We start from the raw sequence: 24,908 nt of genomic DNA, 5'->3' as shown, positions 1-24,908 counted from the left end.
TAATATAAATGAACGATGATATTTTGTGATCCTGTCTTAGCTGAATACTGTACACTAAATGTGCAAGTATCTATTACTTTAGCTATGGCGTTGTCATTAATGCCTGCTTTCAGCTTTTTTCCCCCAGATGCTTGACTTCAGTGTGTGTCAAACATCTTGCTGTGATTATTTGTACAAGAGACTTTTTATTTTGTAAGATGGGATAGTTGACAGAGATTTCACAAGCTGAATTAAAACCACAGCAGGGATAGATTAAAATCAGTGTAATGGCTCACTTCCTTTCTAACTGAACTTCGCACCACTATCCCTGTCTTTGCTATCTTCATGGTGAGGGCCAAAGGTACCTATGTGCACATTCCCACACATCTAGTGTGGGAATGTGCCATCTGTACAAGTGAGATTAACACAATAAGTAAGATTAACAAAATATAGCCTTTTGATTTTTTTTATGAAATTCTTTAATATATACAGAATGACATCATCATTATTGTTGTTTGTGGATGTGGTTTTATCATTTGTGCTTTTTTTCCCCCCCACTTCTTTTTCTTTTTTACCATGGTTTCTGAATAAACCGGTTGTGTGTTCCAGGACAGCTTTATTTGCACTGTGATAAACTGAGCTGTGCCTAAAACAGGAGGGACCACAGAAAAGCAAAAACAGGTTGATACATCAAGGCATCAACACAAGGGGGAAAGAGGTACAAGAGAAAAAAGTTAGTAGAAGTAAGAAAGAGGTAAGAGGCAGGAACTAGGGGCTGTGCAATGAGATTACTAAGTGAAGCATGAATGACAATGAGACAGTGAGAGGGAGTGTGTGTGTGTGGGTTCTCTCTGGAATTTAGTTTGACTCCCAGTTTTGTAACATTGCCTTTACCAGTTATACTAGTTGAGTTGGTCAAGACTGGACCAGAGGTTTGTGAAAGTCCATTTTGAGAAAGAGAGAGTGCATTTGTTTATGTGTGTGCTAGACAGTACTTTAAAAAGATGACCAAAAGGTCTAAATCATCTGAAAAAGATGAAACTGTTGCTGAAAATTGGATTCAGTCAGATTCCAGTGGGAAACTGCAGGACAAGCAGAACAGGAAAGTGGAACTGGGGAAAAAGGTGACCCTGCTCAGAGGAATCTCTATTATTATTGGGACCATCATTGGAGCTGGGATTTTCATCTCTCCCAAGGGAATTCTGAAGAACTCGGGCAGTATAGGAATGTCCTTAATAGTGTGGATTGCCTGCGGCGTGGTGTCCCTCTTTGGTGAGTTGGTTCACTTTTGTGTGAGGGACAGAGCATCTGTCTTTTTGTTTTAGAGCTGCTGCAGTGGTGGAGTAAGATGCTGTTGGACAAGTTACACTTTGTCAAACAGTACGTTTTTATACAGACTTTCTATACAGTACTTTCTATAGAGTTTAAATAACTCTATAGAACAGACACAACGTTACCACAGCTGGTCTTTATAACTCTGGGCAGTCTACAGCGACACAGCCTCATACACATAAATGTGAGACACTGTGCAGATGTGGTAGTATACAGAAATTCAATACTTCAAATAAAAGTGTCTTAAATTTATTAGCACAGTTTAGTGCTAATAAATGCACGACTGCCATCTCTGCTGATAGCTGGATCCATGCACTTCATTTCAGATACTCCATGTGTGCACATATCTAATTCACATTAGTTTGGTCCACCACCTAAGTCTGGTATGACCAAACAAACATGCCTGTTATGTCTTTAGACCAACCCCCAAAACTTAGGTTCTTATACAACTAAATAGCAAACGTGATTATGTTTTCCTGGAAAACTTCATTACAACCACATTACGTTTCCTGTGGAAAAATATCTGATCTTGCAGTAAAATATCCAGTTTTGTTTTCTGCTGTAAAACACACTCCTGCAGTACAATGTCCTGTTTATTTTGATTACAGCATTGTTAAAGCATTTTATGGTTGTGATTAGGCAGGTACAGGAGCTGATTAGGGTCTGAGGAAGATTAAAGGCTGGTGTAATAAAGAAAAATCTAAAAGTCGCTTTAAACATTTTTTCTAGGAACATAATTTATTAGGAGACAGGGTTGCTTTGGACATGCACAGGCTTGGTGCTCTGAAGGTCTGTCAGTCAGCTTAGGGGAAAATTTCCATAACTATTTAGGTAGTGTAAGAAAGCATACAAAGCATAAGATTCTTATGATTGGCAATTCAAAAGCAACAGAGGTGCTGCATCACAGGCATAAAACACAAAATTATTGCAGGAGAGAAAACTTCTCTGTGTTACACAAACAACTTCATGAACAACTGGGACTTCACACTGATTAAACAGTAAGTGGTCCTGCACTTATAGCACACTACCATATTCATTCACTCATTCAAACTCACAACTGCGACTGTGGTGCAGGAAGGTAGAGTGGTTGTCAACCAATCCCGCACTTGTTGGTTCGATCACTGGCTCCTCCGGTCACATATCAAAGTGTCCTTGAGCAAGACACTGAACCCCAACTTAGTTGCTCCCAGTGAGTGTTGGCCAGCTGCATAGCACCGGTGTATGAGTGTGAGTACGGGTGAATACGAAATAGTGTAAAGTGCTTTGAATGCTGCAACTAGTTGCTGCCAGTGTGTGCTGGTCTGCACACACTGGCAGCAACTAGTCTGGTTAGTTCCTGCTAGTAGTTGCATGTAAGTAGTGGCAGCAACAGGTTGGGGTTCAGGGTCTTGCTATTAGACACTTTGACATGTGACAGGAGGGAATTAACACTGGAATCATTGCCCTTTTTTGTAGTAAATCACTGCATAACTCTTCCACTGTTACTAAACGTGCCTGCAAACACATTTGCAGGGAATGTAATAGCAACAGTTTTTTTTTCACTTAACATAATGAGAATAAGTCTTAAATTTGCATGTAAGTAAATGGTCTGCTTTTCTACCTATTGGCACTCAAAGGCTTTACACTGCTTTTTATTCTCCTATTCGCACTCACAATCACAGACACTCATACACCGATGGGGGAGCTGCAACTGGTCAACCTCTGGTGTTGACCACCAGAGCTGGTCAACACTCACCAGGAGCAGCTAAGATGTCTTTCAGTGTCTTGCTCAAGTACACTTTGACATGTGACCGGAGGAGCCAGTGACCGAACCAACAAGTGCGGGATTGGTGGACAACCGCTGAGGCTTGCTAAAACCAACGCTAAAGCCAAAGCTGAAACCAAAAAAATATGTTTTAATACATTAAACTACAAACTCAAAATATTTTGGAGGGAATGTTATTGCAACAGTCGTTTTTTTTTTTTTTTTTCTTTTTTCAGTTAGGGATAGGTTGTACATTTTAATATAAATAAAGCCACAAAAATGTTCATACTGAATATATGATCCAAACATGCCCAGACAATGTTGTGTATTTGTATGCTTTCACAATACTTAAACACAACTCCCCACTTGTCTTACTAAGGGTAATCAAACGTTTTTTGTGGTTGTGGTGAGGCACGCACAACACTAGGTTCACGTTAGAGAAACAACTGCAACTCTTTCTGTTTCTGTTGTTGAATGTTGCATCGTAATACAGTTAATTTGTCCGTGGAAACTTGTCTTTGTACAATTCTTGGACAACATGGTATCAATTGGATCCTTTATTATAATAAATCTTGTGGCCCTCTCTGCAGAGGGCCCTTTATGACAAACCTCTCCTGTAATTACTATAGTCTTAAAGTTTCTTTATTGCTCACAGGGTGCATTTCCTTTTTTCTTATAAGAGGTTGCCCAATTCCCATAAACTAGCTATGGCATTTAGTTTGTTTCTTGTCTGTGCAGTATAGAACAAAGCAGGCCCCTAATTACAACCTTTTTCAAGGGCCCCCCAAACAAATGTAGTATGAAGAAACAAGAATTCCTCTTGGTGAGTGATGTTGTTTCAGGTTTAGAATTAAAACAAGCAGCTTCAACAATGGTGTATGATTGGGGGAGAGGGGAGCAGCCAGAACATACAGACCTATAATCCTCAGTAGCTTCTAATGTGATGTGTTATGTGACAAGATACTGTCGTTTAGAGGCAATGTTATTATCAACTAAACTGTAACTGCAAATGTTTTTCAATGATGAATATTTTTTAATCAGCATAATGGGGAAAAGCTAATTAATATATCTAGTAATACACTTTATAAGATGCCCTCGCCACCAAAATTATTCTAAAAAACAAAACAAAACAAACAAAAAAAAGGATTAAATAGTATTCCAGGAGAAAGTGCTAAACTATGCTGTAAAAATCTGTGGTTAGTAGTATATATTGTTGTAGTAGCCTTCAATCATTCAGCTTTTGCACCGTAATGAAAGGCAGATGCAAGTTTTCCTTGGATGCCCTTTCTTAACCCCTTCCCTGCTTCCCTTAATTCATGTTTCGTAAACTTGTAATTAAAATTCCTCCACCTAAATCTTTCTTTGTTAAGTTATGGCTCGAGATGTTAAAAGGCTCCCACAGTAATATATTTTGGTCATCAAACACCCCAGGGGGGAGCTGTTTGTTCCTGTAGATTTGGCTGGGAGAGTTTAACGGCTCTGGGACTGTTCTGGGCCACCTTCTTGTTTCAGAGCCAAAGCTAATATGTCACCTCTGTCTTCACAGGAGCCCTGTGCTACGCTGAGCTGGGGACATGTATTAAGAAGTCTGGTGGACACTACACGTATATAATAGAAGCCTTTGGACCTCAGATGGCTTTCATAAGGCTGTGGGCTGAACTTATTGCAATAAGGTAATGCCTGCTTCCATAAGTGTAATACATTTACAATTTGGTTTCCACAGCTAAAACAACAGTGTACAGTACTTAAAAATTCACTTATGGTGTACTCATATGGATTGGAGTATGGAGTACTCAGGGTTGTTATTTCAAACAAAGTAGTTTACAGTAGTTTTAATTCATTTAACATATTTTTATATGTTTCCAACACATGGCTATAAAAGCTAAGGTAACAGTAACACGTCTGCCAGTGTTCACATATTTAGCGATATTTTGGCAAATTGTTTTTAACGTGGGTCTTAATTGATATTTGATGCAACAAGATATAGCAAAATATAGGTGTACTTCTCTCAGAGTAAGCAGCAAACATCTAAGAGCCCACTATCATGTAGAATTAAGTGATTTGACTTAAATGAAAAATTTATGCAAAACAAACTATTTATATTAACTGAAATTAACATGTATTGGGTGATTCCCCACACCAGGCCAATAACGATGTCCTGGGAGGTGAAACGCTGAGTTGAGTTCAGCGGCGTAAGGAGAGAAAATGCCTCATGTGCAGCTGTGTGTGTACACGGCCAAGGCAAAGCAGTATAAACAGTCTAGTGGCCATCCTGAGCTGCCCAATTTTCTGGTGGCCTTAGGCTGGCAGAGACCATGGGAAATGAACAAAGACAGAGGCAGAGAATGACAACAAGAATGAGAGAGACAATGAGAGATTTCCCCGGCTACAGCAGCTCAGTGGCTGCTGAGGGAAATGAACAGGGGAGTAGTGGTGACCCACAAGATGAGCCCATAGGATCAGTCAACCTTATTTGATTCTTAGTGAAAACCAGCCTATAGAGGACAGTCCACAGTCCAGCATATGAGGATGTTACTGTGGGAACAGTTTTTTACTTTGTATTACACATACTGCTGAGTACATACATAACTATAGGACATGTTATTTACAGCAAGAGAACTAACATGAGAAGGGAAACTGCTATTTGTAGTAAGGCTATGTTAGGTTAATAGTAATAGTGGTTAGTGAGTAACCAGGCAGTAGTAATGTGAACATCACCTTAAAATGAAAAAAAAAATGAAAAATACATTGATCCACTAATCCCACTGGTTATTTTATTTGATATTATTTTATTTAACAAAGCTTTCATACAAGCAGAGAGCTCTACAAAGACCTTTGAAAAAAAAAAGAATGTTAAACTTCAAAAGAATAGCACAGTCTTCAAGAATCTTCTAGATTTGACGTCTGCTTAGATGAATTATCCATATAATGTAAAATTGATCAATTTAACCCTCCTGTTATGTTCATTTCTGAGGAACAGCCTTGATGTTCCCGGGTCAATTTGACCCGGGGGACACTTAATTATACAAAAGTGTCAGAAACCAAAAAGTCCCAAAAAACATTGTTTATATCTCATCATTAACTCCATTACTAACCATTTCAATCAATATTTAGTTCATTGCTGTTCTTTACTGTTCACAGATCATGGTTCAATGAGCATAGGTCACTCGTTTATTAAAAAAAGATCATGTTAAAACTTTTTTTGATGTACACTGAAAATACCTACATATAAATTGCAATAGTTTTATATGCAATTGATTTTTAAAAATTTGATTTTATATTTAGAATTTCTTTTGTTTATGGAGTGATGCTGATAATGTAATCTTTTTGTCGCCGGGTCAAATTAACCCGAACAGCACCTTTGTAATACAAACATGTAGGGGGGGTTGCAAATATGTGAACTGAACCATTTTTATTTTATATGTTGATTACACTAAATAAGCCAAGCAGGAGACGTTTCAAAGTGAAAAAATACTTTTAAGTTTTTTTTTTAGATTGTTAAACTTTAAAACGGGTCAATTTGACCCTGAACATAACAGGAGGGTTAAACCTGTAACGCAGAAATATATATTATAAATAATGGTTTAGTTAGTGTACAGTGGGTTTTGGAGCTACTGTACTTTATAAAGATTGAGGGCCAAAAAGTCTCAACAATAAGCTGAAACAGGTTTAAACACATACAGTAGAAGTTCACTGACTTGACACAAACTTTACCTTTACATGGATTTTTCATCAGTTCATTACTGAAACATTTATGTATCTACCTGTGTGTGTGTGTGTGTGTGCAGGCCTGGAGCGATGGCAGTCATCTCACTGGCCTTTGGTCAGTACATCCTGGAGCCTCTGTTCATGCCGTGTAATATCCCCCCTATGGCTGTAAAATTGGCCACTGCCGTCAGCATAAGTAAGTACAGGCTGCAATTAAATAAACACAATCTAAACGTAAATCGTCTCCTTGGATAGCCCTTCTACCAAGAAAAAACTTGGTAAACTTGGGGTTCAGGGTCTTGCCCAGGGACATTTTGTAGCCAGGAGGGAATGGGAGCCAAACCACTGACCCTATGGTTCACGGATGACTGCTCTATCGACTACCGACTGAGCTGCAGCCGCCCATTAGATGTAAATCTGATAACACGGATCAAGCTGTGGTTAGAGGTTATGTAGTGACTTTTGCTTGAGTTTATTTACAGAAAGAAAAAATCTGCTGATTATGCTGATTCTTGAAGCCAAAAAGTAAACACTCCTTAAACAGTTAAACTACACCAACATTTATGTTTAGTGTTCTTCATTTTCTAAGTAATGATGTAGTGTGTGTTACATTGACACGTGAATTATACATTTTCCCCAGAAAAGATGTCAGTGGGACATTAGCCCTGTGCTATTAATGTCCCGACTTCAATTGACCAGATAAGAACCACAACACAAAATTTTCAGAAACCTAATCCTAAAATATGACCTTCCAAATAGACTAAAATAACATGTTAAAGTTTGAATTGACAAAATTCTATGTGAAAATGAAAAAAGTTAAATGTTTAAATATACAGATAAAAAAAAAAAAAAAAAAAAGGATCCTGCTGGTTTTGGAGATGTTTTCCTATGTGCAGATGGATTTCAGCTTTCAGTTTCATATGTTCTTAACCTATTTTGTGTCAAATTACATACCGAATCTGCAGAACTAACACCATGCTAGTGGATATACTGAACACACTACTTGAGATATATTATATGCTGTAAGTTGAACAAAAATATGAAGTAAATAAAATATGATTCCAGTTTTAAATCTGCACTAGAAAATAAGCCTCATCTAAATAAAATTAAATGAAAGTCCCAGCAAGTGGTGATACTTCAAATATGGCCCAGTAGACAATAAATGCTATGACTCTCTCTGTCTCTCTAGCTTCTGTCATGTACTTGAACAGTATGAGTGTGACGTGGACAGCCAGAGTTCAGACTTTCCTCACCTTCTGCAAGCTTCTGGCCATCACCACTATCATAGTGTCTGGGATGTACCAGCTCTTTAAAGGTAAGACATCAGGTGTTATTACTGTATATTAGAATACCCAATGAAGCAGTGGTGCAATCTTGAAAATGTTGTTAAGGAACATTTCCAGGCTTCACACAGTGCACTCAGCTGCAACAATTAACATGGCACAACAACATGCACTGTAAATACAAGCTTGAAGCCTTGCAGGGCCCTGATACACAGCTGCTCACAGCAAGCGACGGGAAGAGCATTTCACAATGTTCTAACAGTAGGTGTTCAGATAGCTTTGAATCCTTTCACTGCCTTTCCCACAGCTGTAGACCTCACTCCAAAATCTGGCTATTTAAAGTATTATTGTCTTATATCATTTCAAGCACACAATATTTCAAATGTTCAAACCAAGAATTGTAAATGTTTATTGACAAATATCTGCTCATTTTGAATTTGATGCCAGCAGAAAAGTTGTATTTGAGCCCGAGTTCATTCAAAATGGATTGATGAAGAGGAAAACCTTGTTTCCAGCACACAGATAAAAAGCCAGCATCTGTGATGTTGTGGGGATGCTTTCAAAATTAAAACAGCTGTTGTCCTCAGTTCTTAAACACTTACAGAGCCTTGTTAAAAAAGAGCTGATGCAACACAATGCTAAACATGACCCTGTCCCTACTTTATTGCTACCGACATGAAGTTCTGAATGATTTAAATTGATTTGCAAATTGTTTCATTTTGTTTTTTCTTCCATTTCACATGTTCTACCCTTTTTTTGGAAACAGGATTGTATATCATGCTACTGAAATCTCCCTAAATCTATTGACTATACCACATCCAAGAGATTAAAGCTTGAAGGTCCATTTATTCAATTTATTCCTGTGTGTCCAGGCGAGACCAGAAACTTTGAGAATGCATTTGACCTGAGCAATATGAAGCTGTCTGGTATGCCACTGGCCTTCTATTCTGGGATGTATGCATATGCTGGGTGGTAGGTATGGTCTTCACACACACACACACACACACACAAACATGCAATACACCATCACGGGTACATTAATCTAATCTTCACATTGCCATGTGCAAAAGTTAGTGACCCCTTGTTTCATGACAACGAATCGTAAAACAAAGAATCTTTTTCATTAGCATAAATTTTAATATAGCACAATTATGTTTTTTTTTTTATCAGAAATTAATTAAAGTTCTTTAAGCTTTTTAAATAATTTATCAAGGGGGATGCAAACTTCTGCACACTCTTTAGTCACCATTTGCCCATTTTTGTTTGTTTTGCTTGACTTTAGTCGGATTAGTTGTAAAATTCTCTATTTAAACTACATGCTGCCACCACAGCAAAAGCAAAAACTGCCAAACAGACAAAGCAATTACTTAGCGAAGAAAAACACAATACCTACACCAAAAGAAATACCAAGTGCTCCCGGATGAGCCCCCAAATGATGTTATTCCCTGGTCTAGGGGAACCTAGGCACAACATAATGTGCTCCCCACTCTTCCCATTCCCATGAAAAACCATCACAACCACCAAATGTTCCAAAACCAAACGGTAGCCATTTATTTGCTTCAGACGTGAGCAGTGCCTGAAAACAACAAATCAAAAGCTCCATACCTACCTACCTTACCTAACCAAACCAAATACACAACATAAAAGACAGATGTATATCCTAAACCCCTAATCCAAAACAGGAGTAAAATGAACAAAATAAAAGGCCTCTCACTTTTACTGTGGCTACATGATGTTCAGTATTTACAGTGAATTATGTATGTACTTATTTACGGATATATCTACACAACACACAATTCATTTAGGTTTCTTTTTGGACTCAGCGAGAAAGGACAGGCTAGGTTGGTTGGGAGTGGCAAAGGTGGAGAGGGAGGGCTGCTGACATCTGGGATACATGAAGAAAATAGCTCCATCTTGTCCAATCAGGTGGCAACAATTAAGTCAAACGGACCAATCTGTGAAAACCACCTGTGGCCCATTCCTCAGACACACCCACTCACACCGATACACACCCACATACACACCCACAGAAAACAGATGAGGAGGAGAGACAACAAAAATTCACAAATAATAACAGACCAAATAATGACCCAGGTCATAACACTTCGAATGATGAAAGAACATTTGTACTAGCTAAATGTACTCAGTAATGGGTAACATTTAGCGTAAACTTTGCATTGCCTTACCTAAATGTAGTAAATGTTCTGCACTTATAAAGCACTTTTCTACCTTTTGGCACTCAAAGTGCTTTACACTGTTTCTTATTCACCCATTCACACTCACAATCACACACACCGATGGGGGAGCTGCTATGCAGCTGGCCAACACTCACTGGGAGCAACTAAGTTGGGATTCAGTGTCTTGCTCAAGGACACTTCAACATGTGACTGGAGAAGCTGGGGATTGAACTAACAACTGCTTGATTGGTGGATGACCGCTCTATCCTGCGCCACAGTCGCCCCTATACAATAGGAATGTACAATCAGCTGGTTTGCAAAAGTTTGCACCCCTTTCGATAAATAATTAAAAATAGATTAAATAAATAAAATATGATAAATAAATAAAAACAATAATAATTTTTGATTATCGACCATCTGTACTAGCTGAATGTGCATTAAATATTATGTTGATGAAAAACATTCTGACTGTAGCTGTAGTTTATATTCTCTTCAGCTTCAATTGTATTGCACGTGATTTACCAGTTTTAATAATTTGAAACACAGAAACTCTTTCCTTTTCCAGGTTCTACCTTAACTTTGTGACAGAAGAAGTAGATAACCCTGAGAGGTGAGTTTAACCCATGTGTTGGCTGTACAAGTAGTGTAATATGTATTTACTTCATTTAAAAGCTAAAGAGTAATATCAATAGTATTTCAACACATTCCTATCCCAGAATGTTAGATATTGATGCTCCCTAAGGCATCAAATGGTGCCACTTTGTTGGTCCTTTGTGGTATCACATTGATGCCACAGGTACCCTTTGGATCTCCAAGTGCATCAACTTATGCAACAGAGGAACAAACCTACATTAGGGTTAAGGAAAACAACATCAGGGCAAGTTATGTTAAGAAACAACAGTTAGGCTTAGGCACAAAAATGTCAGGGTATGCTACAAACAGTGACAACGGCACACATGTACTTCCTTAATATATTTACCACATGATCCACAATCTTCGATAAAGTGCACATCTTCTCACACTAGTGTCGAACCCTAGTCTCCGTAGAAATCTTCTTTGTTTTGTTGTACCATCCACCACCCCCATTCTCCCGATAAGACTTTTTCTCTTCATACTGTACGTAATCAATTTAAGCATCAAATCCTGAAGCACCAGGGTTTGTACTTGACTACAATGAAAGCGCAGAGTGTCAATCACTGACGTGAACAGGTAGCTTAAGCTTCAACATTTAACGCAGAAGGCACTGTGCGGCACTTTTTAACGCCTCGGGAATGAGAATGGGCTTAGTATTCTCATTCAAATAAATTAAGGGTTTATCAAGCAGCCTAAAGACCTTTTTTCCTTTATCTTGAGACATGGACCAGGATGGACTCTGGCCCCCCCTTAACTCTTTACGGAATCAAGTGAGGTCTATAACAAGTGGTTACAGATAAACAATGGATGGATGATGTGGCAACATTGTTCTGGAAGTAGTTAATGTAACCTTTACACTTCCCATATGTCTTGAAATATTCTGTATATTGGACTATTGTACAGCAGCGGACAAATTTTGAAATATTTATGCCTATTTCTGTTCTGTCTGTAGTGGAAATTTGGTTCAAACTCAGAACCTCCACTTTATATACTGATACTTGATATCCCTGTTTTGTAGCTGTTCAGTAGATGACACATGAAAAAAGTGCAGTCATTGTTGAGTTGCATTAATAGTTACAAAACCAAAAAGGACAAAGTGAAAATAGCATTTATTGCGAGAAGAGGAAGTGAGAGCAGCCGATGGGGGAGTAGGACAGGATTGTTGTAAATATAGAATTAAAGCTGCAGAAATTGACACTACTTAACATTGCACAGCCCCTGATAGTAGAGATGATTTTTAGGCTTGAGATGTATGTGTTGACCGTTGTTGTATCCTCCTGAAATCATTCACCTCATGCAGTTACAGTCACCAGCAACCAAACAACATCCAATTGTTTTATTTCACCAGAGAAAGTAGTGAGGTGAAACGAAGGTGAGCAAACCATGCAGGTGGATGATAGTGTATTGATCCCATTATTATCCCTCCTGTCCTCAGGAATTTGCCATTAGCTATCTGTATCTCTATGGCGATTGTGATTTCCTGCTATGTGCTGACCAATGTGGCGTACTACACAGTGATGACAGCAGAGGAGCTCCTGGCCTCAGAGGCTGTTGCTGTGGTAAGTAATATGAAAATTTCTTTACACATATTGAACAGCATAAAAAAACATTATTCTATTAAATAATGCCATGTAAAAGAGTAATTTTGCTGTGAGTTTGCAGGTTGTAATTACTTTTTAATATACAAACTACTGTAAAATCTATAGAATATATTATGTGTATAGGTTACTCTTAAATAATCAGTATTTGGCATCACTTATTTAACTTTAAGGACAGTCCACATTAGTGCAAGTTGCTCATTTGTCTCACGGAGAGGCACCTTTTGTCAAGAATTATACTTCACACATCAAATCCTATGACTAAACATTGACTGGTACCCTTTGTGTCCTGTAAGGGCCCTGACCAGCATCAGGTTGTCAGGAAACCTACTCTTTGCATTATATCCTGCACCACTGCATCACCACGTTTGCAGCTTTTAAGAAAATTCACATGATAGGTTGGCTGGAAAAAAGTGGAATTTTCCTTAAAAACAAAATCAATTATTTAAATTAAAAAAGCTCTATGTGCTTATAAACCAACCTCTTTTAAACTATAAATTTTTTATTATTTGTTATTGGTTGTTTTCAAGTTATTCATTTTTTACATTTTTAAACTAAAACCTTTTACGTAGATGTTTGATAGCCCGCACTTAAGGTCAGCCTTGGCTTGTCTGCAGTAGAAAGGTCTGTATTACCTCAAAGCCTTCAGTTGAGCTCTCACCTCTGTGCTGTTTGTGACATTTACTCCTAATGTGAGCACCGTAGTTGCCTTCCTGCACTTAAGATGTCATTATTAGCCAAGTGTCTCTGACAGCTTGGCTTCCCAGCAACTGTTAATGTGATTGTTCCATCCCAGTCCTGTTAATGCTATCACATCACAGACATCCCCTAATAACAGCCCTCATTGCTTATTAAACTGATGAGTGCTATCAGTGCTACTGTAAGCTGTAAGAGATCTCTGATCTTTTCTAATGCGGTTTGTTTTATTACCCTATGTGCAATGAGTGATAAGAGTGCTTTAAGTAAGGTGTTAGGAGCATTTATCTTTTCTTAGAAGGCTGTGATGGGATAAAAGAATTACCCTTTGCTCTTCCTTTCTCACGGACGGCGAACAAAACTTTACATCTCAAATGTAATTACAAACTTACAGACTTTACTCATGTCTAAAACTTATTCAGGAGGCTAGCCTTAAGGCTCAATTAGTAATTTTAGACGGCATGAACAAAAGCCAGGTTTGTGTACTGTAAAAAGGGGAGTGGCTTAAGAGTTTGAAGAACTGCATGCAAGATGGTTTTTCATTTTGGTGCATCTGAAATCACCATAAAGCAGTCATCCTAAAAGTATCACCCACTTTGAATTTTATCACAGTGTTCAGGTAGGTAAGGTGGACACATTCTCTGAATGCGAGTGAGCTCACTAGGATAATACCCTGTAGTGTTGTTTGCACAACAAAGAGTATGTTTCCATGGAGTTAAGTAACCACAATACAGTCGGCTTTCTCAGGAAAGTTCTTAAGCGACAAACCCTAAAGGTCTGTGTGCCGCAGGGCTTAGTCCTTGGTCCTGTTCTTTTTTCCATCTATACTACATCCCTGGGTTCTATCATCTGCTCACATAGGTTATGCTGACAACACACAGCTCTTCCTGCCTTTTCCACAAGATGACTCCACTGTCTCACCACACATTTGTGCCTGACTCTCTGACCTCTGCTTGGATAAGAGAAACACATCTTCAGCTCAACCTCTCAAAGACCGCAGTTCTGGTCTTTCCAGAGATTCAACACAACATTAGCATCAACTTTGAGTATGCAGTTATTGTCCCCAATAAGTCGGCCAGAAATGCTATGCTAATAAACTTCACTAGAACTTCCTCAGTTAGGAAGTTGGATTCAGTATTTGTAGTTAGTCGCTCACACTACTGAGCTCTGTGCAGATGAGGCAACAGGTCATCATAAAAGAGCTGGCATTAAGATTATCCAAACAATCTGTGGCATTAAAAGAAATGTGTGTTAATCCGTTACTATAATGTTAACGTTTAAATCTCTAGTAATAAAAACTCTGCTTTAAATATTATTTCTGTGGTTTGTCATATGTAACATCTGAGGATCAGTGCAGCTTAAAAATGTTTCTTTTAGTGTGTGACATTAAATCCTATACTAAACTACATGAGCAAAATAAATGAACACACACACCCATATATAATCATAGACCGTGTCATAAAACATTAAAATATTAACATTTCTCATGTTGTCAGCATCCTGCACCTTTGTTTTCTGCAGTACATTTTGTTAGAACATTTACTTCTTCTTTTCCTTTGGTCTGTTCCCTTTCAGGTGTCTGCACAGCGAATCATGTGCCTCCATCTAACTCCTCTGCATCCTCTTCTCTCACACCAACTAACTTCATGTCCTCTCTCACTACATCCATAAATCTCCTCTTTGTTCTTCCTCTAGACCTCCTGCCTGGCAGCTCCAACCTCAGCATCCTTTTACCAATACATTCACAGTTTCTCCTCTGAACATGTCCAAACCACCTCAATCTGGCCTCTCTGACTTTATCTCCAAAACATCTAAAATGAGCTGTCCCTCTGATGTAGAACATTTACACTCTGCGTAAACCTTTCTTGTTTTTTTTTTTATCCTTGGTGGCTACGGGAGAGGGGATGATTTTAGGTGTTTGTTGACCTCTGTATACACTCCCTTTGATGTGTTCAAGATTTTTTTTGCCTTTAACAATTTCATATGCAGGTCCTGATGAGAGGTAGCACAAGCTACCAAGAGAATAATAACTACAAAAACACCTGCCTTCCTCAGTCTCATGGTGGAGACTTCAGTATATAAATACCTGATCATAAGCACACACAGTGTGTTAGCTTGTGGGTTGTGTCATATTGGAGGAGTAATCCTGTTTTCAGTGGGCTGGGTTTATCACAGATGTCTTCTGACTGTTTTCTTTAATACCTTCAGAATCTCACTCCTCTGCTTTGAATCATTACGATTTTTTTTATTGTTTACAGAGGTCAAGCATATTAACTAACTAATAGGATCTGTTGCATCATGCCTAGAAATTACAACATCATTTCCGTGTACCATGTACATTACACATTCTTATTATTCCCTGACAATCCGTGCTTGTCCGTGCTTGGACTGTGACTAATCAGCAGTGAATGGCTTCATGAATAATAAGAAGCTTTTGCTCTCACTTCTGCATGACCCATTTATGACAATTATTGCCAGAAGCCCTGTCAACGGCTCTAACTACAGCTAATAAACTAAGACAAATTAAATTCACCAAACATTCAATGAACGGTTAGCTCGGGAGTCTTTAATACATTCTCACTTAGCAGAGGATCGTGATTTGATTAGTCTCACCTAACAGAAAAACTGGAGGCAGGGGGAGCAGCTACTCAGCTCGTCAAAGTTCAAAATTAAAAATACGAACGCTTTACTGATTAATGTTATGTATTCTGTTTGTGTACAAGGATGGAAATGTAAAAATATAATTTTGGTTGTTAGAAATTAAATTTTTTGACAAATTAGCTACTAGCCACTAGCTAGCTATGCTTTTTTCTGTTTAATCCTAATGAGAAAGATACACAGAATCTTCCCTGAGCAACAATGTTTGTTTAATCCAATCTAGGATACATTTTTTACTGATTTATAAAGACCTGTAATAGTCAGAGTTTCTTAAAGGATTAACTGATCATGAGTGAATGAATAACTGGGCGGGAGAACAGACATCTCTGACCATACGTGAGCGACTGTGGTGCAGGAAAGTAGAGTGTTCGTCCACCACTCTCGCAGTTGTTAGTTCAATCCCCAGCTCCTCCGGTCACATGTCGAAGTAAATGGTAAATGTTCTGCACTTATATAGCGCTTTTCTACCTATTGGCACTCAAAGCGCTTTACACTGCTTCTTATTCACCCATTCACACTCACACACAGATGGGGGAGCTGCTATACAGCTGGCCAACATTCACCAGGACCAACTAAGTTGGGGTTCAGTGTCTTGCTCAAGGACACTTTGACATGTGACTGGAGGAGGTGGGGACTGAACCAACAACTGTGAGATTGAGGGACAACCGCTCTACCTTCCAGCGCCACAGTCGCCCAAGTCCTTGAGTCCTTAAGTGAGACACTAAACCCCAAATTCGTTGCTCCCGTTGAGTATTGTCCCCCATCGGTGTCTATGTGAGTGTGTGATTGTGAGTGTTAATCAGTGAATAAGAAGCAGTGTAAGGAGCTTTGAGTACCAATAGGTAGAATAGCGCTATACAAGTGCAGAACATTTACCATACAACTCCACACATGATATACGGTTCATAATACGTTATATTCCAGATAAAACAAAGTATATTACCTATAATAATTCACTTCCTTTTCCTGGTACGGTTTAAACTTAATATTATTTTTCTTAAAACAGCAAAGAACAAATAGTATTATAATCAAACATATTTATGCTAAATTTATGCTGAGTATCACAGCAAATCCATCTGTTATTAATGAACTCAGTTGTATTTCATAACATAATTTTATGACTTGTGCTTGTAGGAACACAAACCCGATGCACTTAGTCCTCACTTTTAAAATATTTCTCTGTAAAAGGTCACATTGTTTAAAAACCCATCAAGTAAAGCTCATCTTTTCCATTTGGAAACTTTTCCAGGTGTGTGTTCAAATGCAGCATCATCTTCTTCGACATAGAGAAGCAGGTTGCTCACTGCTGTCACTGGTCGACAGGTCTTTTTACACTGATAAGCACAGTTAAATATACAGTCTAGGTGTAATTTTTGAGCAAAGCTTTTTTTTACAGTTAAGCTGCTGACATATGCTGGTCATATTTTTGAAACCAGAAATATTCTGTATCTTTATTTTTTATTTTTTTGTATTTCTGTTTGTATCTGTCACAGACGTTTGCAGAGAAGTTGATGGGGAACTTTTCCGTAGCTGTTCCTGTGTTTGTGGCCTTATCCTGCTTCGGCTCCATGAATGGTGGTCTCTTTGCTTTGTCCAGGTACTGTAGAAATTCTTTGGAACTGATTGCTGCCTCGTCTCAAGTCTACATGCAAACTGCAATATATAATACATTTTACTGGAAATTTGCAGACAAAACATTTCTGCATAATTCATTCTACTGCCACTACTGAAAGGCACATCTGTTCTAAATGCAGCCTAAAATATAACATTACCTCGATTGGCCTTTCCCTTCCAATTCATTTGCAGGGGACTGCACATCTGATATAGAAGAAATAAAACACTGTAATTAGGCCTGAAAGTCAATATTTGAACTAGTGTTCACCGTGGCCCAAGCAAGAAGGACAAATAGATTTTTCACTAGATTCTCCCTTCTGTTTGGACAAGACACATTCTTGATAAGAGAGAGAGAGAGTGAGAGAGAGAGAGAGAGTAAAGATCCTGATACTAAGTTTTACATTTTACATTGCATGACACTACTGGAAATTAGAGATAACTTTGTTAAAATTGCAAAGAATCTCAAAATTTTAATATACAGTAAATGTGATCTTAAATTTAAATGAGATTATTTTAATCAATTCCGTATTATCTCAATGTGTATTGTCATGTGTGTTTGTCAGAATGTTCTATGTGGCATCACGTGAAGGACAGCTCCCTGAGGTCCTGTCTATGATCCATGTCCGCAGACACACTCCACTGCCTGCTGTTCTCGTACTGGTCAGTTTACTCACCAGTAAAAATTCACCAGTATTGACAACCATCAGCAACTGCTTGTTACACAACACTGTCAAAACATATTCTCCCTAATACTCTGTCTACTTTAGACAACAACAATGACAGTTAGCACTAGGACATAATGATGGTGATTATTGTGCAAAAGTCACCGTGACTGGGACTGTGATTTATGGTTACCTACATACAACATTATGACCGCTTGTGCAGCCATATTTAAAGTGAATGAGATGCCCTCCTCCTATAATGCACTCCTGTATGACTCATTCTCACCTTTGTGACAGTTTCAACCTAAAAACTGAGGAATTATAACCGTGTAAAAGCAGGATTCATGGTTGTGATCTTATGCCTGATCAGTGTGTGGTTAAATAGTTGTTGAGCTGTCCTCAGAATTGACAGCCAATCAGAAATAATCAAGATTGTCTATACACTGTGTGTGTGTGTGTGTGTGGGTGTGTGTCTGCAGTACCCTTTGACCATGCTCCTGGTGTTTGTGGGGGACCTCTACAGCCTGCTGAACTTCATGAGCTTCCTGCGGTGGTTCTTCATTGGTCTAGTGGTGGTGGGTTTAATATACATGAGATACACCAAGCCTGATCTTCCACGCCCCTTCAAGGTTAGTGTGTCCACCTCTGTACACAGAATCCCACATTGACTATTCACATACATTCATAATAACTGACATAATCTCTCTTTTTTCTGTGATACTTACTCTATTTTTTAGAGAAATATGTTCAATTAAAAATTCCACACAAAGTCAAATACAATAAAAGAAGGATTTTTGCATATATGAGACACTGTATAACACTGGTCTTAATACCACTCACTCCTCGCTCCTGATCCAGGTCCCGCTCTTCATCCCGGTGGTGTTCTGTGGCACATGTTTCTTCATGGTCTTTCTGTCTCTGTTCTCTGACCCAGTGAACACGGGGATAGGATTTGCCATTTCCCTGACTGGCATTCCAGCGTATTACATCTTCATATACTTTAACCACAAACCACTGTGGGTTCAAAGGGCCACAGGTAAAGTAACTCTTAACTATTAACACAATGGATCTTCTGATGTGTTGTGTGACAAGTAGTGAAGCAATGATTTAGCTCAGTCAAAAGTTTCATGTAGCACTGTACCTTTTTGGGACCCATTTGTTTTACACACTGAAGTCACTTTCATAGTGAAAAGACTTGAACAAAAGGAAAGAATGTTAAATAATTCCATTTGCTCCAGCTTGAGTACTAAAAGACAATTATAGAAAACATTTGAAGCAAATCGTTAGGTAGTAGCCACATTGAAAAGCATGTTCATGTTCATCTTCCTTCCACTCTTCTTCCACTGATGAGCATTTGATAATTGCACATTTTTGCTGATTTGTCTTTGCCTAAAGTGTTTTTTTTTTTTTTTAAATCGGTCTTCAGATTCATTCAACAGAACTGTACAGATCATCCTGGAGGTTGTCCCCGCTGAACAATAACAACACATCAACTTCAATGTCCTCCTCGGTCCTTAATCATGAGCCAATCGCTTACTCTGAAGAACTGGTGTAATACTCTGAATTTGTTTGCATGTATAATGTTTTATTCCAGGATGAAGATCGTTTGAAAAAAGTGAAAGTGCTACATGTTGTGAACCCACTGACAGTATACAGTATATTCAGTATATGTAATGGTAGAAAAATATCGCGTCACCATTCTTAACAGTGTGTCCACACGGGTAATTTGGTTTTATCAAACTCTATCATACTGAGACCTGATAAGGATTCTCCCACATTATCACTGCTTATGTGAAATCTCAAGTGAAATGACAAACCTTGAGAAATTAGTATCATGTCATGCCATTCAAACATTATCTATTGTGCTCAATAACTGGACCTAAAAGGATTCTGGACAGTAAAAATCTTAACGACACATTTTATATGGTGCTCAGTGGGTAGAACATCAAGATGCGAAAGTCTGGAAGCACTAAGTGTGCCCTAGTCGCTTAGACAATCAGGGCCAGCCTGTGGCTGCACAATACTCCCCCAGGGGAATGGGGTAGGGGCAGAAACTCAATGTCATTGTAACATGTATATGTCCTTAAAAGTATGAACAAACTTCTTCTGTTTGTTTCAGCAAGTAGGAAGGGATTTCACATTGCTCTTGTTTCCTTATAACTTTGTGTTTACACAAAAAGCGGGAAAATGTTGTGTTGTGTAGATTGAGCACTGGTACTTGTGATCAACTTCCCAATCAGAGATTATATTTCAAGAATTTAAAATGCTACTGCTGATCTCCTGGCCACAATCTGCCTTCTCTATAACCTCTGGCTCACCACTGCCCGGTAGCTTTCTATTCTACTAAACTACTGATATGTTTTGCAGGGAACATAATTGCAACTGGATCATGTTTTTTTTATTAAGATAATGAGGCTGTGTTGAAAATAATGTAAACAATGAGTGACATTTATATTGAAGTTTTACCTTTAAACCTTAAAATGTCTTATGGTTTTGTTCAGACTCTAACATATCAGCACTCTCAAAGGGTCATGACCCTGTAAAAGGGCTTGCTTCAAATTTTGGTCATTTGATATAAAAGGTGCTATGCTTTATGTTGTTTGTTATATCTTGATACAAATTAAAAACTGAATTTTAGAAGTCATATCACATGTATCATATTTATTATTTATTCTGTCCTAAATGTCTTCAGTGTACTGCTGTACTTTGACCCTGGTGTTTCGGAGGAAGTAGGCTTCCAAAAACAAATGTCAATAAAACTTCTATAGTGATTGAAAATAGTTAAACAATAAATTAAATCAATCTAGATGTAGTTAAACAACATAGATAAGTGCTTACTAATCCACTACTTTAATATATTAAAATATATATTGAAATATATTTAATAGAATATATTTTACTCGTTTAACAATGATAGCAGAAAAACGATGACCTTTAAATCCTTAGTTATTTCTTTTATATCAGGGGGCTCAAACACAAACAAACACATGTAGTCTTCCTCTTACAGCTTTAACATATATTATAAAACAAACTGAACATTAGAAAGTAATATTAGTGTACAACACCATCATTAACTTGAACACATTCATTTCAGATTTCTTTCTAACTTCAGTTGGAGGAGTCCATGTTGTATCCGGTTGGCCGTCTTCCAGGTAGAAATAAGCATGCAGATAATTCAGCCCTAACATTCGGACCTTTGCCATTTGACTCAATCATTATTATGATTTTCCATCACCTCTTTGACCTTATGTGGACTCTCTACTCCCCTGGTAGTCAACTCACATTTCACATTAGCCAGTCAGACCACATCAGCACCACTCTCTTCCCTCCAGCATCAGGAATGAAGTGGCTTGGCCCTGTGTGGCCTGCTGTGGTTATTGCCTTACTGTGCAGGGTGTGTGTGTGTGTGTGTGTGTGTGTGTGTGTGCAGTCTGCTGATGTGGCTGCACTTCATTCCCCCCTGGGTTGGATTTGCAGGTAATCTGTCCGTGTAACCACTGCCCTGTGGCACACTGCATCCCCTCTCAGCTCTGTATCCTGTAAATGGAGGGCTTTTACTGCTGATGAGAGGGTGGCATGATGCAGACAAAATTCCCGGGAGCTTTCACTTTAGCGCTCGTCCATAAAAAAACTGGCTTAAACTCAACTAGCTTTAGCCTTTGTGTGAGCACTGCTAGCTGTGCCCACACTGCAGGAATATGGATCTTTACTATGGTGCTGCTGGCTCTCAGACTATGTGCTCAGTTGGAGAGTTACTAATGTTCATTTAAATAAGTTCAAATGGGCCTTAATTATGACATGAAGGACAACATTGTTTAATAATACCTAAAGGATCACATCACAGACATTCCATGCTTGCAGCTTCAGGTGTGTGTGTGTGTCTGATTGCAGGCTACACACATCTGTAGAGCAAAGAGGCCACAAAGACGCAGACAGGAAAAACGTGCTCTGCAGTGAAATGATCAGAAAAAGTTCAAATGCTCAGATTAACTGCTTTGTTGTAGGTAGACACCATCTCTGCATTTCACTCTCCCTCTCGCTGAAGTAGGGAGGACACAGCAACTGAATGGTGTGTTTAGGGGCAGGATGGATGAATCAGACTGTTTCTAAAGGAACTAAGTTTACAGCATTTAGACAGCACATCAAAGTGATGATTTAAAAGGAACATTGTAGTTTTAATGACAAGGCTGGGGTGGATGGTCTAATGCCAATCATGGGATCCTATTTAAAATCCTTAGTAATTTTGTGTAGTCCAACCCAGAGCACGGTTTTCCTCTAACCTTCTTCTTTTTTTTTTATTTTTTTGTCCTTTCGGCTTATCCCGTGAGTTCAGGGTCACCACAGCGGATCATTGTCTGCATGTTGATTTGGCACAGTTTTTATGGCGGATGCCCTTCCTGACGCAACCCTCCCCAATTTCTACTTGCACCGGCACTGCACAGCTGGACACATGATGGTCTGTTAGGACTTCAGTGTCTTGCGACACATATAACCAGGGCCTGGGATCGAAACACTGACCCTGTGGTCCGTAGACAACTGCCTTTACCAACTAAGCTACAGCTGCCCCTGGTCTTCCCCTAAGAAGACCCAAGTAACTAACTTTCTCATTTTTGTTCCTAAACCAAATGACAAAATAACAAACTGGGGGATAAAATATTTATAACCAATCATCCTTTGCCTTCCAAAGCTAAAAGAAAACAAATGTTCTTGTCCCCAAAGGGGTAAACAGACTCAGTAAGGTCCTGAATGTTCACGGAGCTTCTCCTGCTTTAAAGCTCTGTCAAATGGTAAATGGTCTGCAGTTATATAGCGCTTTTCTACCTATTGCCACTCAAAGCACTTTACATTGCTTCTTATTCACCCATTCACACACACAATCACACACACACTCATACACCGATGGCCAACAATCACCGGGAGCAACTAAGTTGGGGTTCAGTCTCTTGCTCAAGGACACTTCAACATGTGACCGGTACCAAACCAACAACTGTGAGATTGATGGACGACCGCTCTACCTTCTTGCCCCACAGTCGCCCTAAGCCTTCAAACCTGGGACTGTGGGTCCAACCACTGTCCATGGTGCCGAGCAGCACATAAAAAACGCAGACACCCATTTTCCTTTTTCACTCAAACACAAAGTTTTCTTCATGTAATGCACCCACAGCTCAAGAATGCTACAACAACTTCTAGCCTGACATTCTTTGAACTACTCCAGATTTGGTGGAAACAATAAAGTGTAAGGCCGGTGAAGTTTAGGATGCAATGGATAATTGGAAAACAAGCGAGGCTGCAGCCCTCACAGAGGATAGGTTGCTAACCTTACATCTAAGGTCATTAACTAGTTATTAAGGTCTGCAAGCAAGGGTCTACAGTGGCTCCCCATATAGTATAACTAAAGATTTTGCCCTTGCATTGCAGAACATTATATAACATTATAACGCTGAACCAGACACCTACTGGCCCATAGCCATCATGTTAATGATAAAATGTATTGGTGAATGATGTGCTAACATCAAAGGGGCGGTCTGTTTGTTTAGAAGGTGGGGAGTAACCCAGCAGTATGTGAAGTTGTAGGATGTCTTTAGTGTCTCCAGATGGGGCTCTGTTTGACAAATGACAAATGTCCTCATGTGCCCTTGAGTTAGCATCTGTCAGGTCTGAGAAAAAGGGTACGAAAAGTAAATAAAATTACAAATACAAATCTGTAATTCAAGTCAAGTCAAGTCAAGTTTTATTGTCAGTTCTTCCACATGTACAGTACAAACATACAGGGAACGGAAATTGTGTTTCTCTCGGATCCATGATGCGTACAGATAATTCTAACAGTGGAGCCTAAGATCTAGGACGAATATAAATATAAAAATAATATGTAAAAGTACAACTATACAATAAGGGCATTGAAGAGTAATACAAATAAAAATAAAGTAACATGGGGCGACTGTGGCACAGGAAGGTAGAGCGGTTGTCCACCAATCTCACAGTTGTTGGTTCAATCCCCGGCTCCTCTGGTCACATGTCGAAGTGTCCTTGAACAAGACACTGAACCCCAACTTAGTTGCTCCCGGTGAGCGTTGGCCAGCTGCATAGCAGCTCCCCCATCAGTGTATGAATGTGTGTGTGTGATTGTGAGTGTGAATGTGTAAATAAGAAGCAGTGTAAAGTGCTTTGAGTGCTAATAGGTAGAAAAGTGCTATATAAGTGCAGACCATTTACATAATAAGCATAGCTGACTAGAGCTCTACAGCTGCTCTGTGTTTGTGCTGCAGGTGTAACAGACAAGTGTAACACACAGATTATCTGTCTGTCTCTTCTCATGTGGTTACATGCATGGTGTCTTATGAACCACTTCTTTCCTTAGTCTGTATGTACACTATCTTGCAATCACTGTGTGTTTACGGTTTACGCAGAACTAAGGGACTATTTTTGTCCATCAAATACAACTGTTGTCTTAAAACCAGTATGGGCAGTACTTACTGAGAGCAGTGCTGCTCTCAAGTTTGAAGGACAGACTTTTGACTGCAAACAAAGTGATAGCTCGAGTCCCCCCGTGTCTACTAAAAGCTCCAAGCTGAAGAATTGTGTAGCAGTGGCAGTTGGCACTGTGAGCACCTAAACCACACTCAGCTGAAATCTGAAGAGAACACACAATGCATCCTTTCCTCTAAAGACAACAACACAAAGAAGAGAGCTCCCAGTAGATGAGCAGACTAAGATCACAGACTACTACATCATGCTTCATTTCCCAAACACACTTTGCCACATCTGATCTCTTCTTCAAAGTCATCAAATAAATGTTGACATGCTCTATTTTTAGACTGCAAGAA

At 38.9% G+C, this 24,908-nt stretch overlaps 1 protein-coding gene across 3 annotated transcripts; it reads left to right on the top strand.

Annotated features, from left to right (window-relative positions):
- Positions 1–309: 309 nt before the first annotated feature.
- On the top strand, positions 310–20,728 carry slc7a11 (solute carrier family 7 member 11). Of its 3 annotated transcripts, none has more exons than XM_067518902.1 (12): positions 310–412; positions 4,602–4,728; positions 6,844–6,959; positions 7,953–8,078; positions 8,919–9,018; positions 10,789–10,833; positions 12,292–12,415; positions 17,302–17,405; positions 17,986–18,082; positions 18,564–18,713; positions 18,943–19,120; positions 19,511–20,728. In XM_067518902.1, exons 1-12 carry the CDS (start codon positions 325–327, stop codon positions 19,564–19,566), a joined length of 1,311 nt encoding a protein of 436 aa, XP_067375003.1. In that variant the 5' UTR covers positions 310–324; the 3' UTR covers positions 19,567–20,728. The 3 variants fall into 3 exon arrangements, with proteins under 3 accessions (XP_067375003.1, XP_067375004.1, XP_067375002.1); XM_067518901.1 differs by lacking the exon at positions 310–412 and adding an exon at positions 623–1,251; XM_067518903.1 differs by lacking the exons at positions 310–412; positions 17,302–17,405; positions 17,986–18,082; ... (1 more) ...; positions 18,943–19,120; positions 19,511–20,728 and adding exons at positions 597–1,251; positions 14,012–16,608.
- Positions 20,729–24,908: the final 4,180 nt, after the last annotated feature.

Source organism: Channa argus, chromosome 10 (genome assembly GCF_033026475.1).
Source record: "Channa argus isolate prfri chromosome 10, Channa argus male v1.0, whole genome shotgun sequence".
In the NCBI taxonomy this organism is placed as follows: Eukaryota; Metazoa; Chordata; class Actinopteri; order Anabantiformes; family Channidae; genus Channa; species Channa argus.
This window is presented reverse-complemented; position numbering and strand designations above follow the sequence as displayed.